Raw genomic sequence first — 20101 nt, forward strand, 5'->3', positions numbered from 1 at the left:
ATCTCCCTACTGGGTTACCACTTGTGTGTGAGGAGTGGGTTTCATGGTCTTCGGCTAGAGGAAGGCAGTTCTAATAAAAAAAACGTTTTGTTTTTGCTTTCTGAGGCTACACCTTTCACAGTCCTTCCACTTGAGAGAGCAAGCTTTTCTTGTGGTTGGTTTTCTGTTATTTTTTCTTTCTCTTTTTTTGCCTGTGCTGTGTGATATTTCTGGGTTGAAGCTTCTCTGTTGTCCAGTCCAGTATATATGAGGCAAAAAGAAACCCCAGAGAATTCACTATCATTTTGTTTTGCAAATTCCAGTGTCATTAGACAGTCTATCTTCTCTCCACCATTCAGAATCTTGATGTTTGCTTTTTATATATTGTGCTCAGGAATTTTAGCTATACTTAGTGGAAGAAATAGGAAGAAACATGTGTTTTCATTTTGCATGGAACTGGATGTCCTAAATGATTTAAGAGAAAAAGTGGTCCATTAAGAATTTCAAAACAAATGCCCCAAAATTTTTAATTCTTAATAGTATTTTACCACCATATTTTTCTAAGTTACTAAGATGTGTTTAAGGTTGAGTGTATTCTGTTGTATATATGTATGTATGTATGTATGTATGTATGTATGTATAAAAGCTTATATATTTCTTTATTCTTATAGGATTATGTACTGAAGGACTTTACCGTGTTAGTGGGAACAAAACTGATCAAGACAATATTCAAAAGCAGTTTGATCAAGGTGAGGTATATAAAATACAATCATTTTTAAATTATTTTCCTTACTGAAATTTCATGGTGGGAAGACTGATTTTTATAAGGAAGTGGGATTTTGGGGAGGAAAGAGTCTTGAAGCAGGATTTTAAATGTGTGATAGAATATTTACCACAGTCAAGAATAGGAGAGCTATAAATCCGTTACCAGAATTAGAAAAGCAATCAATTGACTTAGGACAAATCAGCATCTTTCTAAGTCAGAAATAATACTTATTTAAAGGTGCAGTTTAATTTTTTTTCCATGCTTTAGGGCCAGCTAACCATTAGGAATTAAAAAGAAATCAAAGTTTTAAATGTAGAAAAACTATAAGCACTATGGAGAAAAATGAGTGAATATTTTATAATCTTGGAGTATCAAGGCCTAAACTTGATATGAAATGTAGAAATCCTAAACAGGATGATAACCTAACCTGGACTACTATCTCTGTGTGAGATAGTGGATAAAACGTAAACAAAACCGGGAGACAAACTATAAACTTGAGGGAGGTGTGGAATAATCTTGGATGGAATAAGCAGTTCACATCAGAAGAAAGAGACCAAAGAGTATATGAAAATATGCTCTGTCTCTATGATTTGTAGATACAAACACTCAAATAAAAAGAGTTGATTTTGATTTATTATCAGAGTGAAAAGATTGTTGACAGAGTGTAGAGAAGCAGGTATGTTGTACACTGTTGGTTGTGGATACCTTTTGAGAGGTAGTTCATGTATAACTATTAAAATTCAGATACTTTGCTCCAGATATTCCACTTATAAATATTTATGTTACAGAAGTCTTTGTATAAGCTTACCAAGATATACTTGAAAGAGCATTTATAGCAGTGTTGTCTCAAATTTTTTTAAAGAGAGGAGGGGACCTATCCACGTTCTTTATAAGTGGAATACTAGATTCCTGTGTAAAATCGTGTAGATTTATGTGTGTTAAAATGGTAAAATGTCAGTTGTTGAGTGGTGTGAAAGCTTTGGAAGTATTTTCTATATATAGGACTTCATTTTAAATTTGTGCACTTTCACTTACAGTAATTAAGGAATAGGTTATAGTCAATACTATGGCCTCTTGAATTATACTTCATGGTTTTGTTTTCTCGTTCTGTCACTTACTGTGCCTAGGGCAATTAATTTTTCTAAACCCTAACTTGTTCATATCTAGACTAGGAGTGATAAGAGGAACTGGGATGAATAATGCGATAATGAAGAGTTTTCTGTGCCACACACCATATCAAATATTCATCGGATAGCTCTTGTTATAGAAAATGTAGCCTAAGAAAATAAGCTTTAGTATATAATAGTGTTTATCATAGCATCTTTAATGTTTTTAAATAAAATCTAAATGTTCAGTAATAAAATATTATGTAAATTGTTAAATCTTGGGGAATATTTTGTGGTCATTATAACCATTTAGGGCAAAAGGTTATTAATGGGTTAAGGATGTATGAATTCTTAGTACTGTTCTTGCAAATTTTCAATTATGTTACAATTAAATGTTACCTGGTACACACAGGAAAGGTTTTAAACGTTTGCTTGTGAAATTTTAATCACCTTAGATAATGCCTTGAAAACAAAATCCAGTATAAAAATGTATTTATGATTTTTCTAGTTTTTTTTTTTTTAATGAATAAAAAGGGATGAAAGGAAACATGCCTGAATAAATAAAATGTAAATAGTGATTGTTTCTAGGTGATGGGGGTAATTTTTTTCTTGTTGTTGATCTGTGTTTTTACATTTTCTGTCATAAATATCAAAATTTGATATCATAAATAATCAAAATTATAAAAAGAAAAAATCTTTTAATAGCAAATTAACCTTGTGATACACCTTTAGTATATTCCATTCTTGTTTTTTAAGTCAGAACTTCACTGAAAAGGGTTGAAATGAAACTATTCCATACAAAAAAATCAAGTGTAAGCTAGAAGGTGTAAACTCACTTGATTTCAGCAAGTAGAAGTAGAAGGTTTAAACTAAAATTTATATGCTTAATTCCTATCTTTTGTCTTTCTGTTTTTTTATGGCCTTTTTAAAAGTTTGTTTTGAAAGAGAGAGAGTGGGGAAAGGGCAGAGAAAAAGGGAATCCTGGTAACTCAATTGACTGAGCCACCTAGGTGCCCCTGTAAAATAGCTTATGTAAACAAAATATTTTAAAAGGTAGGTATTAGTGAATGCTAATGCTCTATAACATACTAATGAGCCTAACAGCCTTTTACATTTGCTGTAGTAGAAGATGCTTCCTGCTTGGTTCTCTCTTCCCTTATGTAGGCAAACTTATTAAAACAGAGTAGGAGGGGCTCCTGAGCATCTCAGTTGGTTGAACATCTGACTCTTGATTTTGGTTCAGGTCATGTCACAGTTCATGAGATGGAGCCCTCATCAGGCTCTGCACTACTAGTGCAGAGCCTGTTTGGGATTCTCTTCCCCACTTCTTTCTCTCTCTCTCTCTCTCTCTCTCTCTCTGCCCCTGTCCCATGTGCTCTCTATCTCTCTCTAAAAAATAAATAAACTTAAAAAAAAAAAACACACATTTGGGGAGGGGTGAATCAGCCTGTAAAGAAACACGGCTGAGGAGAAGACTCTAATACATTTGGATCTATAAGTACCTATATTTAGCGTACCTCTCTTATAATTAATTAAAATTTTATTATATAAATTATAAATTTAAATTTTTGTCTTGTAGATCATAATATCAGTCTCGTATCAATGGAAGTAACAGTAAATGCTGTAGCTGGAGCTCTTAAAGCTTTCTTTGCAGATCTGCCAGACCCGTTAATTCCATATTCTCTTCATCCAGAGCTATTGGAAGCAGCAAGTAAGTTGTAAGCCTCCTTTTTTGGAGAGAGATGATGATGGTGGGTTTAATGTACTGATTGCTTTGTGTTAAAATCATCCATGCACTAGAATGTGTAGCTAATAAAAATTCAGCTTATAAGACTCTTTCTTAAAGGATATTTTCCTGCAAGTAAACAAAATCAGAATCCGGGGGAGTGATCCCCAGAAATATTTAGTTGTAGCTGGTCTCTCAGGTGACTCAGTGCTTCTAGCAATTTGAAGATCATTGTACTAGAAATTTGTGATTTGTATTTTTATTTCAGACTTAGAAGCTGTGTAAGAAAATTAAATGAACTCTTCATGTGAATGTATCTCTAACATATTTCAGTAAAATATTAACCTTTGTATGGTGTGTACACATGTGTATTTAAGTTTTTTAAAGTCAAATTAACTTTGGCCTCATATCTTAAGTCATTTTTTGCAAAAGTAAGGTAGGAAAGTAGGTGCTTATTCAGTATAACCATTTTAAATTTTATCATCTCTGAGTCAGTTTGACCTTGTGATTAGCTTTACATGCAAAAAGGCTATTGTAATAGATAATGTATTTAGCAGGTTTCTTAGAACATTTTGTTTTTGTTTACTTATTCTCATATGCTTCAAACAGATTCTTCATTGTCTTTTACAGTAAGCAAAGCAGGAAGCTTTATCAAATATTTTTAAATGTGTGTTTCAACAAATTCCTTCCTACTTTGATTTTACAGAAATCCCAGATAAAACAGAACGTCTTCATGCATTGAAAGAAATTGTTAAGAAATTTCATCCTGTAAACTATGATGTATTCAGATATGTAATAACACATCTAAACAGGTATTTTTATTTTTTGTTTATGCAGTTGCACTGTAAATTTTAAACTTCCAATTTTAAATTGGGTTAATAATAAGATAGAGAAAATGAGACAAACTAATTTTAAATATAGTTGAGTTTTGGGTCTTCTCTGGATTTTTAAAATAGACTTTCACAACTTATTTAAAGAAAGGTATATGATGGGGCGCCTGGGTGGCTCAGTCGGTTGGGCGTCCGACTTCAGCTCGGGTCACGATCTCACAGACCGTGAGTTCGAGCGCCGCGTTGCGCTCTGGGCTGATGGCTCAGAGCCTGGGGCCTGCTTCTGGTTCTGTGTCTCCCTCTCTCTCTGCCCCTCCCCCGTTCATGCTCTGTCTCTCTCTGTCTCAAAAATAAATAAACGTTAAAAAAAAAAATTAAAAAAAAAAAGAAAGGTATATGATTGTGACTCTTTTAGTACATGTAATGATTATATAAATAGTATAGTAAGTATATTATGTAAGTAGTAAGAATATTGCTATCATTCAACAGTTCTCTTCTACAGACTTAGAATTTTAGGTATGAAATGACTCTTAACCAAATGAACCTATTTGAAGTTGGAAAAATTGAGGTTTAAAGAGGGAAATTAGATACTCAGTGTCACATAATTAATAAGTGACACATCTTATGAGTAAGACCCCAAGTCTCTTAGAGGTTTCACTTAATTTTTATATCACACTCTGTTGCTTTTGTATATCTTGCTTGTTTTGTTCGGGTATAGCCCACAAAGTGAAATTTTATCAGAAACTTAAATTCATATTACCGTCCATCCTGTTAACCTGAAATGCAGGACATTAATCCTGCACTAAAATCTTAAATATGTTAAACTTCAAGCATATCCTTTTTTGTAAAACGATAACTCTCTTCACAATACCATTTATTAAGTGAAAGGCAGTATTGTGTCATAGCTTAAAGCTCAGACTGTTGAGTCAGAGAGGCTCAGATGTGAAACATTTTTATTAGTTATGTGACCTTAGGCATATTACTTAACCTTGCTTAAGTCTTCATTTTCTCAACTATAAAAATGAGAAATATAACACTTCACAAAGTTGTTCTTAGGACTAAATAGAACTACTAGTATTTGTGCTAAGTTTTTCAAAAGTCTGCTCCTTATAATTTCTATTGACACTAATGAAGTTTTTTTTATTTTAACTTATAACATCAATATTGAAACCCAAGTACATTTCAGTTTTGTATCTCTTAAATGTTTAAAGTTTTATTGTTGCAATCAGTGTAGTATAAAATTATATTAAGGTTTCTAGTAACTATTCTCTGAAGTCTCCCTCCTTGAGAAAATACCAGCATACTAGCATTGTCATAAAATTAGTGGAGTATCATCTTTTGAAAATTATCATACAAATGGTTCTTGAAATGATAACAGATGTGTACATGGTACTGTTAGAGACCTTACCCAATATAGAGTGTAAAGATGGTTTGTGAACATTGTTTGGCCATTTTAAAGTGCTGAAGTAAGAATTGGTGCTTTATTTAAAAAAAATTTTTTTTTTTAGTGTTTATTTACTTTTTGAGAGACAGAGTGTGAGCAGGGGAGGGGCACAGAGAGAGGGAGACACAGAATCCAAAGCAGGTTCCAGGCTCCAAGCTGTCAGCACAGAACCTGATGTGGGGCTTGAACTCATGAACCCTGAGATCATGACCTGAGTCATAGTCAGACGCTTAACCAGCTGAGACACCCAGGCACCCCAGAATTGTACTTTATTTAAAAGAATAGAGAAAAAATATCAAGGGGAAAAGCATGGTCAGAGAAGCATAGTACTAGTCCACTAGCAATATTATTTTAGACAGTACCATGTTTGGCTTCAGTAATACAACCATACAGCAGCGGAAGCATACATGATGTGTTGAGGAATGGCAGAGGACTTTGTGATTCCAGTAGAGAGAAGGAAGAACAGAGTAAGAGGTAATTACGGTCAGAAAGGGAAGAGAGACAGTGTGAGATTATATAGGACAGTACTTCTCAGAGTGTAATATGTCTGACTTTAATCTTTAAAATGTTTTACTAACAAGGAAGTTGCTTATGAGTGTATGTCGCTAAGCACACTGTTGACTTCCAACTGACATTTGTGAGGAGGTGAGGAATGAGACTTTCTTAATGGAAATAGCATTGCATGCCTGTCAACTCTGAGTGGTAGGGGGACCACTGGAGAGTAAAGCAGAGAAATAATATCATCAGACTTAAATTTTAAAAGGATTGGTCAACCAGACTGTAATGGGAACTCTGTGTGCTAAGTGTTCTTAAGAGTGCTAGGGACATAGAAAGTGAATAAAGCAGTCACTCATTAAGTTCTAGTATAAGAAATGAATGATAAATAAATATATAATAGATGATTGGCAAATTGCAGAAATGAATCCATGGAGTTACTCTTTCGTTATATTCTCTTTCAGCCTCCATATTCAGTGAGTTCCTGTGTTGAATCACTTTTTTCTCCTCTAATTATTTTTCCTATTTGTTCCTGTGCCACTGCTTTAGTTTAGCCATTATCATTTCTCATTTAGGTAACTCTAGTTTCATTGTAATTAAGCTCTCTTCATGCCAGTTTTCCTCTTGATCCTCCTGTGATCGTGATCTAAGAATGATCTTTCTATAAAGATGTTTTTTAATTGAATAACATCCTATATCCTAAAGAAAAAAGTGTTCAACATTAAGTGGTCTAGTTCTCACTTACTCAGTTACGCCTTCTTTCTCTAAGTACACAACACAGCAAGTAGCTGGATTAATAGCATTTAATCAGAGGTATCAATTTGTGCCTGTCATTACATCTTAATATGACTGCCTCAGTTCTCAAAATGTAGTCCTCAAACCAGCAGTAGCAGCATCACCCCAGAACTTGTTTGGAATGCAAATTATCAGGTCCCACCCCAGACATAATTATCAGTCTCTGTTTTAACAAGCCCTCTAGGAGGTTCTGATACACACTGAAGTTGAGAACCACTGTTTTGACTGAATTACCTTCCCTTCCTACCATTTTACCAATTGCCCATCACTCTTAACTCAAACATCAGACATTACCTCTTCAAGGAAGCCTTTCCTAGGCACCCTCATCTCTTACTTGGTACCTTTCTTTTGTAGACCTGATGCCCATGCTGTAATGTCTTTCAACTTTATAGGTGTTTTTGTTTTTTGCCTTTTGTTTTTTGTTCGGTTTTCTTTTTTCAGAATCTACACTTGTCTACTGCATAGAAACACCTGAATGGACCCACTATAGTTAGTTAACTTTATTCTGAATATTCCAATTTTGTCTCTTAACAAATAGTAATAACTTTTACCATAGAACACATATTTTTAGGGCATATTACTTTACCTCAGATGAACAATTCCTGTGGTTGGGGGAAGTGGTTTCTTTGGTTTATATTTAAAATATTTTGATGTGCAAATTTAATTACGAGATTTTCCCACTACCTTCCATCCTGGATTATTTCTTTATGTGTGGAAGAGCATCAGATAAAAATACTAAGATTCTTCCCCAATTTAATAATTTTGATTTATAATTTAAGATTTTTCTCTTAGGTTTCTTATTACAATGGTAGAAGTGCTTGCTCACATATTTAAAGAGCTATATGTAAATCTGTTAATACAATGTATAATCATTTATAAATTCTTAAGTAAATTCTTAAGTGATAAATTCTTATTAAAATTTTAAGAATTTTAAGGTGGAATGTGTTTCTGTGAACTGTTGTCTTTCAAATTAAATTTGTAGCAAGGTACAATATATTTAATGATGGAAAAGATTCTTTTTTGCAATATTAGAAACTAAGTTTTTTGAAAGTTGAAAAGTCTTTTGGTTGGAGGATATGATAATTTTTCTAAAGTTTGATTTTTCCAAGGATCAGCGAGCTGACAATACCACGGTTTGTCTTTTCATCTCTCATAATAGTCAAGGAATTTGGATATGCAGTTAGAATTTTCGGTCTCTGTTGCCAGAAACTCATTAAAATTTGTCACGTGTCCTCCTTACTCTGAGAAAAAGGTTTTTTTTTTTTCACACACATTAAGGAGGTTTCTATACATAAATTATAAAACCCCTGGTACCACGTTTTTTAAAGACTATCTTTGATTTTTCACAAGGAATGGATTTGCTGTCTCCTGTTACTAGAATGTAGTTGAAAATCTTAGAATGCACAAGAAGAAAGATGGTTTAAATTTGAAGTTAAGATAAAAAATTTTTAAAACTAAATCATCTGAGATCTCTGATACTTAAATTGCCATGAATTTTGATTGGTTTCTAATTGTTTTTTCCTATCATAATTTCAGGGTTAGTCAGCAAAACAAAATCAACCTAATGACAGCAGACAACTTATCCATCTGTTTTTGGCCAACCTTGATGAGACCCGATTTTGAAAATCGAGAGTTTCTGTCTACTACTAAGATCCATCAGTCTGTTGTTGAAACATTCATTCAGCAGTGTCAGTTTTTCTTTTATAATGGAGAAATTGTGGAAACTGTGAACACTGTGGCTCCTCCACCACCTTCAAACCCAGGACAGTTGGTGGAACCAATGGTACCGCTTCAGTTGCCACCACCTTTGCAACCTCAGCTGATTCAACCACAGTTACAGACAGATCCTCTTGGTATTATATAAGTACGAATTGATTGCAGACAGCCTGAATTTGGACAAAAAGCAAATCTAGGCATGCATGTTTCAGGGTTCAGTAGTATACTTGATTTTTCTTACAGGTAATTCACAGTCAAAATGATGAGACATTTTCTCTTTGAACTATATGGTATAATTCCTTAGTCATTTACATTACAAATCTAACATGTGATAAGCATGACTGGAGAGGTTTAATTTTTATAAACAAAAATAGCTATAAAATACAAAGCTGCTGTTGCATGCAACCTTATTGCAATCAGTATATCATTCCTGTGGCATTTTCTGTCACATTATATTGTGAATAAAATTTTTCTATAGAAATTAAATGATTTAAAAACTCACATATATGAAACATTTAATGCTTTTCAGCCTGCTTTATGGCTGATTTTGTTATTTGATGTGCTGATTTGGGCAACTTAATTTACATTTTAGCAGTCTGTGTAGATAACTAAAAGCCCAGTTAAGTATTTTATAATTTCAGGCTACTTATGCCATGCTTGGGATGTTGTTTGAAAGAAAGAAAAATACACTTATCATATTTCTGCACCTTCATCTTTACTTCTAAATAAACCTGTGGATGATTTGATGAGGGGTAAATGAACATATTTCTTGTACACGCATACCAAGGACATACTTGTGGCTAAAGTGAGTTGATAATATTGTGCAAAGGATAGTTGTCACCAACTCATTTCTTTATGGTCCATAATGAAATAAACATCTTGTATACTGTTAATTCTGTAAACAGATGCATGTTCAAAAGATCTATGATGGTCTTGTAATCTTAATCTAATATATTTTAGATATTTTAATTTTTTCCCTCTTGGGAAATACATTTAGTATAGTGTAGAAAATACTTCATGACATTTTCATATAAGGTTATATAACTTTTCGTACATAAACATGAAATTTGTTGTAGAAAATTCTTTAAACCAAACATTTTAATCTAGGACTTCAATTTAATCTGTTCCTTGAATCTATTTTTATGTGGCCCTTAAAAACATATCCAAAAATCCATTGCTAATATAGCAATAAAAATACTTTGGGTACTGACAGCCTCTTTGGAGTGTGTATATATAAAGTTGCAAACTTGTATTCATATTCTTTTCTGTGATATGTTGTACTAAAATCCAAAATGCTTTTGCACCATTTTTTAAAACAATTTTTTCTTTTGATGTTGGTACCAGATTTGCTGTAAATGATTGCTGCTTTGGGGGTTAAACATTATGTTAGTAAAGATCCAACCAGAACACTAAATTATGGATAAAAATTTCAGAACTGGTGGCATAAATTTTTTTAGGCTTTATTCAAAATTTGTTTATTACCAAACCATGCCATTTTTTTCTGGAAAGGAAAAAAAAAATGGTTTGTTTTTCCTTGTTAGGTTATCTTTTCCTGTAGGAAAGAGGAAATTCTTTGGTCCGTGTTGTAATCCTCATTCATAATACAATTTTAAGGTTGTCTTATGTGTATTATAGTAAATAGATGATTTTGAGATTGGAGGCTCCTAAGAGTTTGATTTGCTCCATTTTCCCCTAAAATAAATACCGTCTTTTCCAACTGTTATGTCCTAGGTATTGTACTTCTAATTTTAACTTCAGAATCAAGATGTCAACATCAACCAGGCTGCTGTTGAAGTACATGTATATTATAAATTATCTTATTTGTGTTATACTCTTACATGTTATTATCTTTTCTAAGAAAACAAAGTCCCTATTATTCCTATTGCAAAGCACACAGGAATTAAGAAAGTACAGTAATTTTTAAAAAGAAAAATCCGGTAAATGTAGTATTCTTAACTTGTTCTATATTACTTAATAACCTATTGTCTATATAGCTTTAATTTATAGCTGTCAGTTTAACATTGGCATGTCTGGCAAAGAAAATTAAACTTTAAGAGTTTTATAAACTGTTTCTAGGTTGCTAAAGAATTTATTTTTCTACTATATATGGTATAGACAAAGCTCAAAACTATGTACAGGAAAAAAGCCTGACTATTTCTTTTGGAAGTAGGCTGAAAAGAGAATTTTCAGAACTGTTCTTGTCTTCAGTTCATTTGGTCATGACTTTGCTATTGTAATATGTGAATCCCAGTTTATTTAAGCTATTCTCTTTTATACTTTGTTAATTTAACTTTCATGTACATTAAGTACCATTTTTGTTATTAAAACTAGCATTTATCATTTTCCACATTAACTACCTTACACCTTCCCCAAAACTTATCTCCACTTTTCTATGCATTCTATAATTGACTGAAAAGCTTCGTAGTGGGTCATTTAAAATTCTACATTTGGTTCAATTAACCTATAGGTTTCAGTTAATTGAAAATTAAAGTACAGTTTAAAGCTCAGTCTGTTACACTGAATTGATTGCGTTTGTTTTTGCCAAGGGTTTAGATATGTTTTTAAATATTAGAAAAATAATTCTAAGAACAGAATAATATAATTAAACTTTGCTTTGGTAAGTTACTGGAAGGTCTCACTGTTTAGGGACATATTATATATGAGACTTAAAGGATGAAAAGGATATTAGATAGTCTCATAATTATGGGTAAACATTAAGGCATTATATTTTACAATTTTAAATAAAATTCCATCTACACACATGTTGCCATTGTTTCATTTAAGCTTCAGTGCTTGTAGTTACTACAATATTGTACTTAACAGTGGTTAGGTTAGCAATATAAAGATGCATAGTGGTACTCCTTTTCAAATTTTTAATAGATTTATTGGAAGTCAAATTTTATTCAACAGACACTAGGATATACAATTGATTTTAGAACAAAATTCCAGGCATAATGTATTTCCATTTGAAATGGTATTTGTTTAGTGCTTTTTCCCCCCTAACATTGACGATGTAAATACTGTGTAGGTAACCACAATCTAACTTAGCCAAAAAGCAGCTTTTATTTTCCATACTGTGTGTAAATAATGTAGACCCTTTTTTTTTTTTTTTTTTTTTTTTTTTTTTAGGTACTGGAATTTAATTTCTAATATCTCTTAGATATAAACAAAAGGGAACAATTGGAATAAGATTTAGGCCTTAGCTTCCATGGTGATTTTTAGTTTTTTATACGGTAATAATTGTGATGCTATTTGTCAACTGGATATAAATATATATATAATTTTAAAAAGTCAAAAGTGCTTTGTTTCTTTGTTTATAATTAATGTAATTTTGTGCTTCACCCACAGGATGCTGCAGTAAATTAAATATCAGTGAAGCTTCTTCTGTATAAAGAATGCTCTGAATAAAACATTAAGAAGCTGTGTAATTTTAAGTTACAGTTGCCTCTAATTTTACCATTTCATTGGTAAAAGCTATTTTCTTTTTTGTGTAAAATAGGAAAATAAAAATAAATTTTTCAATATGATGAAAGTTTTAGTAGGGAGGTATATTACTAAGCTTTTATACTATACCATGAGAGGAGATCCAAAATTCATTTTGGATGTACACATACTGGTGAAAATTTAGTTTTTAAATGTTAAGGAAAAGATTGATTGCACAGATTTCTGATTCCACTGTTACCTGGACCTGAATTTTGAGCTGTGGCTAGACGTTCTTTTGAGCCACTGGAAATATTTTGAAGCCTATTTTAGTTTATTAGCAGAGCTGCTAACATTGAAAAATATACTTTTGTTTTCTCTTAATTGGTTTATGAATATTAAGCCAAACTTTTTGGATGTATGTTCTCATATTCTGTGGATCTGATGAAGTCTGACTTTAATTTTTGTTTTTCTTGAAATTGATAATTTTAATTAATTACCTTAATTCTTAGGCTGAACAATTTCTGATTTGTTTCAACAGTTATGGGTTTTATTTACTTTTTTATTGTATTTGAATTCTTGACGTTCTCAGCAGCCTTTTCAGTTTCTCAAATGTCTGAAAATAAAATTTTCTAAGATTTAATAGGGGAAGGAACCACTCTTCAAAATGGATTTCTTATGGTAACATCGGTGTGTAGTTGAGAAAACTGTACAAGCATTAATATCTCATACCCCATATCCAATCATTAGATATCCAAGTACTGTGATCTCTTTACATTAGTTAAAATCGAATTAACAAACTTTGAGGATATTTACTATTAAGTTGAACCTTGTCATCATCCTATAAGCATGATTTCCATCCCCACCCCCAATATTTTATCTCTGTGGGTGTGGGGGCAGGTAGGTGGGGGGATCCACAGATGTCATACTAGTTAAATCTTAAAGTGTTTAATATTAGTATTTCATAGAAATTTTTCAGGCAATAGAAATGATTTTGGAAGGTTAATGGTAGTCAAAGTTTTAAGATTTCAATCATTACTGTTTAATATATAAAATTTATAAACCCTAAAATTAATACAGTGCTAGCAATTTTGGTTGTCATTTTACAAGTAGTGCTAAGATCTACAGTAAACACACTGAGTAGTTGTCACAGAATTTGTAGTTTAGAAACACTTGTTTAATTCCCACAGTGCTGATTTTCTATTCAATTTTATTCGCCTCGTGTAAAAATTATGAACATTTTAATAATGGCTCTTCTGTTCTAAAAGTTTGCCTCATTTTTAGTTAAGATTCTCTTAGTGTTGTGACCTATTTTTTCAAAATTATTTTGTATTATATTTTATTCCAATACAAGTGATGTGGGCTTTAACAATTGACCTGTTTATTCATTGCTTCACTAGTTCATACAAGTTAGTTGTAATTATGTGTCTCCACTCACCAGATCATTTTCTTGTGACCTTAATAAACTAAATGTTTTGTCCTAATCATTTAATATGTTTTAGGTACTTGTAGTTCTTAAAAGATCTTACCATTTTAAACGTGGAGCTCTTATTTTCTTTCCCTTCTCTTCAGATTCTGGTATTTCATTTTATCCAAATAATTGTCTTTGTAGGGGTTAGTGAAGCCACTTTATATGTAATACCCTAAAATTACAAGTAAAATTAGAAGCAATCCACACTATCCCTTCTGTTATTATTTGTGTAGGACTTGAGTTATTTTAAATGTGTAGGTGAAAAGATTTTAAAAACAGAACAAAAACTGAAGCTATGAGAACAGAGTCATTCGATACTCAGTTAAATTGATCTCTTAGAAATTTCATTTTCAGATTTTTCATTTTTGTTGGTGTTCAGAAGTTTAGTTGCCAAATGTTTTTGGTTTATAGAGAGAAACCATTACCAGTGATGCATTTTTCAAATACAAACTAAAATGTATCCAATTCTTTAGTTTCAAAATGATGGTAGAGGGCTGCCTGGCTGGCTCAGTCTTTGGAGCCTGTGACTCTTAATCTCCGAGTTGTGAGTTCGAGCCCCACATTGGGTTGTAGAGATTATTTAATAAAATCTTTTTTTTTTTTAATGGCAGTTATAAGTTACTTAAAAATGTATTTAAATGTTTTCATGTAGATTAAGGTGAGCAGACGTTTTCTGTGTAAGGGCAGATGGTAGGTATCTTAGCAGGCCATATGATCTATGACACAATTCTGCTGTTGCAGTGCAAAAATAGCCATAACCAGTATAGAAATAAATGAACATGACTGTGTTACAATAAAACTGTGTTTACAAAAAAGAAGCAGCAGACTAGAATTGGCTCACAGACCAGATGATCCCTGATTGTTAGTAAAGTTCAAGTTTCCAACTAGGTGGAATAATTTATGATAGATTAATTCCAAATAATACAGGTCAAAGAAATATTTTGCAGAGGGTGATGATAATTGTCCTGTTTTACCACCCTTTTTTCCCCAAAAGGAATCATCTTTCTTAGTTTTAATAAATGAGCTATGTGGAATAGTTCTTTAAAAGATCCTAGTAAATTATTAAAACATTGTATCCAGTAGGTAGGATTGGTGATACAATTGTATATATCAGGAACACCTGGCTGGCACAGTTTGAAAGAGTATGTGACTCTTGATCTTGGGGTCCTGAGTTTGAGCCCCACATTGGGTGTAGAGGTTACTTAATAAAACTTGAAAAAATAGTAATTGTTTATATATGTAAGAATTTATTTGCTTTCACAGCCTTCTATTCTTAAAGATGACTTAGTATTTTTGAGGGTGGTAATTGCATCTCCACACACTGTACATTAATGAGCAAATGTTAAATATTTCAGTAAATTGTGACATTAATGAAGTGATTATTTTTGAAATACCCTTAAATACCAAAATCATGTCTATAATGGATCTAAAAGTATGTGACCACTATTTAATAGTAGGTTTCTGCTTCTGAAACCTTTTTTTGGCTGTTTTTAGTCTATGTAAGTGCCATATGAGGCATACAGGCAGCAAATCTTAATTCAGTCTGAAATTCAAGCAAGGTCCTTCAAGTAAAAATAATCTTAGAAGTTTTAAGAATGTGCCGGGTTTTGAGTATTTTTCTGTTTATAAGCCATGTTTCCCAAATCTCAGAATCACTAGTGGAAATTAAGACTCAAAACTATCCAGAAGGCATCCAACTATACAAATCTTTGAGGTGCAAAAATAAGATATTTATTCCCAGTTATGTGCTTATATATTCCATATGGGGAGGACAGAATGGGAGTTTCTGGAAGAAAAAGTTCACATGAGAATGGTTCATTACATAGAAAAACCTTGATATTCAAATTTAAACTTTGGGCACCTGGGTGACTTAGTTGGTTTAAGCATCTGACTTCGGCTCAGGTCATGATTTTGAAGTTAGTGGGTTCAGGCCCTGCGTTGAGCTCTTTGGTGACAGCTCAGAGCCTGGAGCCTGCTTCATGGCTTCTCTCTCTGCCCTTCCCCCACTTGTGCTCTGTTTCTCTAAACATTAAAAAAATTAAGAAACAAATTTAAACTTAATATGCAGACTCGATAGTTACTGAGCAATTTTATAATCATAAGTTGTAATAAACCAGTCAAAAGTATTTTATTGGCAAAGATCTAGCCATCTTACTAAGGAAAGTTATAGTGTTCTTTCTTAGAAAAATTCAGCTATTTATGATGTCTTAACTGTGAACAAACGGGTTCTGTCAAAGAAGAAACTGATAAAAAGAATTGGAGGAGTGAGTTGCATTGAAGAATGTTTTTAGTATTCTAAATTTATACATCTCACAAATTACCAAAGTCACCATTTTTGTTTTTCTACCACTTTTAAATATTTGCGTTATAAACACTGGACAGGTTCAATGTTTTACATGAGGTGTTACTGCCCACAGCAGGTCAACACACAATCTAACCTATTAAAGCAGGATAATTTTCAAAAGCCTTATTTTTAAAAGCACCAGTGTGATATAGAAATGCTTACACTAGACTCACTCCCATCAGGGGAAGAACTCTTCAGAGGTTAGTAGAAGATCAGTAACTTTTACCCTCCAGTTTCATTTGTAGAAGCTGGGCTCAGTCTGGGGGTCTGGATTTGGCCTAGGCAGAGGGCCACATTAAGAGAAACCAGCTGTGCTTTTACTGATTACACAGGGCTGGAGTGGCAAAACAAGGTTTTGAAAGCCTTAAAAGAATAGCCAGTTTATTTCTATCAAGATATTTGTTAAATGTTGAAGCTTAGGCTAAAAATCTAAGCTGAAAATTTCTGAAAGGCAAAGCTGAAGAGGATACAAAGGTCCCTCCAGTTTCTCAATTGAAAACTCTAGGTCCACACCCTAGAAATGGATAAATTTGGACTTTGGACCAAATCTTACCAAAACTGCCTAACAGCAAAGGGGAACCATTTTCAGAGGAAGAAATTGTCTTGGAGATAATTTTTGAGATTCTACAGTTCTTTTGTATACAGTATCCAGCATACTGTTTAATGATTACTAGGTATGTGAAGCAAAATCATGACAACCAAGAGGGAAAAAAAATGTACAATTGAATCTAAATGATCTAGATTGTGGAGTAAGGCTATTACTTTTAAACGATTGTGATTTAATGTGGAAGAAAATGGAGAGGATTGATATATGAAATATGTCAAGGAATGATTCATGTTTTGTGTGAAAGGACATCTAGAACTCAAAAATTAACTCCCCATGACCCAGAAGACTAGATTATCACTGGATAATCTCAGGATATGTTCAAAGTGTCTGACATGTATTTTGGAGTCACAAAAGGAGAGCACAATTGGGGTAGAAACAATGCTTGTAGAGGTTATGGTCAGCAGTTTTCTAAAACTGATAAAAAGCACAGGCTAAAGTTCAGACAATCCCAGTCCAGGAGAACTGTTTGAAACTATGCCTAGGTACCCATGATAAAATTATTGAAAATCCAAAATGGGCCATGTTTTTTAAGCAGCTTGAGAAAAGATATTCAGTATAACACCAATAAGACTGACAGTTGATGTCTCAGTAGAAATGATCAAGGATAGAAGACAATGGAATGACATCTTCAAAATGCAGACATGGGGCAGATACAGTATCTGCCAAGGAAAAAGGCCTTGTGGAATAAAGATGGATCCAGACAAACAAAAGCAAAGATACTTCGTCACCAGTAGGGCTGCAATAAATAAAAATCAAGGAAAGCAGAAGTGGTCCTTAGGCAATTTAGTATTGTCATTGAGATTTCCAACTGTTCTTGGGAGACTGACTTGAATCAAGTTCCCTCTAAAACCCACAAACTTTGGAGGTTTTGGTGTCTTGGATAAAAGCATTTAAGTTGAGCCTGAAGAGATCGGTCGGAGACTCGAACCCCTCTTCTAGCAACTCTGATCGGAACTTAAAGACAACCTAACCTTCCATCTCCTGTGGAAAACAGTTAAGAATATAGGCCAAGATGAAATAAAGTAGGAAAGACCTTGCCCACCAATCAGTACTCCGGTTCTTTTGAAGAATTCATGTACAAAAATTATATGTATATGGAATGTGAGCAGGTCTTCAATCAGAAGCCGTTTGAACATCAGACAATTCATACTGGAGAGAAACATGGTAACTGGGAAATTCAAGTCTTAATATCTGCAGCCATTCAGAACAAAAATCTTATACATGCATTAAATATGTAGAGACATTTACCAAAAGGTCACACATCTTTGCATACTGTAATGCTCACACTAGCAAGAAACCTGTGAATGTATTGAAATTTGAAAAGGCCTTCACCTGTTAAGTCAGTCTTGGTTGCACTTCAGAAAATTTACACTGGCAAAGAAGCCATGTGAATGCAGTAACTGTGGAAAAGCATTCACCCAGAAGTCACAACTCCATGTACATCAGAGTTTCATACTGGAGACAGACTAATATATACTGAGTTTGAAAAGTCCATCAACAAATCAAACTGGCTTACTGAGTAATAGCCATTCATTGAAATGGCCCTCATGGCCCTGGCTTCTGTTCACGTTTTTGTATGGTCCTGTACCTTCTACCAAGATTGGTCTTGTGTGACCAGTAGCAAACAGCAGAAGTGATGGTATGTTAGATCCAATACTAGACTATAAAGGACTGTGATTTCCTCTCTTGGGCACCCACTCTAAATGATCTCCTGCTCTGAGGAAGGCAAATTGTCATATTGTGGGGTGCACATGGTGAGGAACCGAAGTCTACCAGCAATTGGGAATGAGCTTGGAAGCCTCCAGCTGACACCTTGAATGAAACATCACAAGATAATCAGAACTAGGCCTGTGCAACTAAACTTCTCCCAATTCTCGTCCCTGGTAAATGTAGTAAATGTTTTAAGCTGCTGAGTTTGGGGGTAATTTACACAGCAAAAGATAACTAATACAGTTGCACATTGCAGTTCATACTGGGGGCTACTATGTGTTTCTTAATTCCCAAGTCACAATGCCAAGTGTATCAGAAACTGCACACAGTGAAATCATATATGTAGTGAGTTGGAAAACAGTGCTAGATTAAATGTGAGTATCAGAAAACCCACTGGAGGGAAAACTATGCTTCTACTAAATAAGAGTGCCTTCATGGAAAAATCTTGTTTTAAATACATGTCAGAGAACATACTGTAGTAACTTCTCTAGAAAATGCCACAGTAGCATCAGCAGATTGACAAAGGAGAAAAAACTATTTGTGTGTGTGTAAAGCTTTCCCCAACAGATTGTTTGATATGACCAGGGTACCTGAGCCACTATTTACTGTGGCAGAGACCTTGGCAGTAGTTTCCAGTATATATCAAGAGTTCATAAATGAGAGAAAATTATTTATTCAAAGTAAGAAAGCTCACAGAATCAGTGTAATTACACATTATAGATTTTTATGTAGCTCAAATTATATGGATATATTTGTGAGAAAAATTCTGAAGAGAACATCTAAGAATGTGTTGAGGAAAGGTCATCTTAAGTAATTCACAGGAAAAACTTGCCAGTTTGAAATATTAGGATGTGGACTGGCAAACTTTATAAAGGGCCAGATGATAAATATTTATTATATTTTTAATTGAAATATAGCTGGCAAACAGTGTTACATTAGGAGGTGGTAAATATTTTAAGCTTTGCAGCCCGAGAGGCCAAAAGTAATGATATTCTATAGATACTTGGGGGGGAAAATCCATAAAATTTTTATTGGCAAAAATTTAAAGTGTTATTACATTGCAAATTAATCATTTCCAATTGAAGGTTGTGTGGAAATTTCACATTCATATGGTTAAAATATATTTTGAAATATAGAAATTTCCTTTGTAAGTTTATCAAGGTCCAAAAACTGCTGCTGGAAGTATAGGATGAGCTTGGAAAGTACATCTAATACAAATTTGGAAATGATGAAATTTTTTTTTTAATTTCTGATAGTACAGAAAATGTATAGAGCAACTGAACATTTGCTTGTGATTCAAACAATGTTAGTTATCATGAAATGCATTCCCTGCAGCATAGACTTTGCATGTTATCTACTTTGCCTTGTAATTTTAGGTTGAATTCATTACAAACCATCAAGTCAAGAACAATAAGCTAATTTTGAAAAACATTCAGTGTTCAATAATGGTGGTTGGGGTGGGTCCTCTCATTCAGAAAAGTTTCAGTCCTGGCCCTGAGCTCAAAAATGTGCAACCAAACTTTATCATTGCTAAGAAATTGAATTGCTGTGTGGAAGGGCAAATCAGGACATTTGGCTTCTTCTGATAAAGTCACGGAATTTACAATTGATAAGTCTATAAAAATTGATGAAGTCTACCATTGATACTGCTAACACATGATAGTTCAAATATTTTCCATAAAGGACCTGCTG

At 33.3% G+C, this 20101-nt stretch overlaps 1 protein-coding gene across 4 annotated transcripts in view; it reads left to right on the top strand.

Annotated features, from left to right (window-relative positions):
* Positions 1 to 13761, top strand: part of ARHGAP5 (Rho GTPase activating protein 5) — an 82622-nt gene extending 68861 nt beyond the window's left edge. For 3 of the 4 annotated variants that reach the window (XM_043554353.1, XM_043554352.1, XM_043554354.1), the window contains exons 4-7: positions 651 to 728; positions 3431 to 3562; positions 4284 to 4389; positions 8678 to 13761. In XM_043554353.1, coding sequence (XP_043410288.1) covers positions 651 to 728; positions 3431 to 3562; positions 4284 to 4389; positions 8678 to 9005 — 644 coding nt within the window. In that variant the 3' untranslated portion in view covers positions 9006 to 13761. Of the gene's footprint in view, positions 1 to 650; positions 729 to 3430; positions 3563 to 4283; positions 4390 to 8677 lie in introns of those variants that run through there. The other variant, XM_043554355.1, reaches the window with a different exon arrangement.
* Positions 13762 to 20101: the final 6340 nt, after the last annotated feature.

This window comes from Prionailurus bengalensis, chromosome B3 (assembly GCF_016509475.1).
Source record: "Prionailurus bengalensis isolate Pbe53 chromosome B3, Fcat_Pben_1.1_paternal_pri, whole genome shotgun sequence".
Lineage (NCBI taxonomy): Eukaryota > Metazoa > Chordata > Mammalia > Carnivora > Felidae > Prionailurus > Prionailurus bengalensis.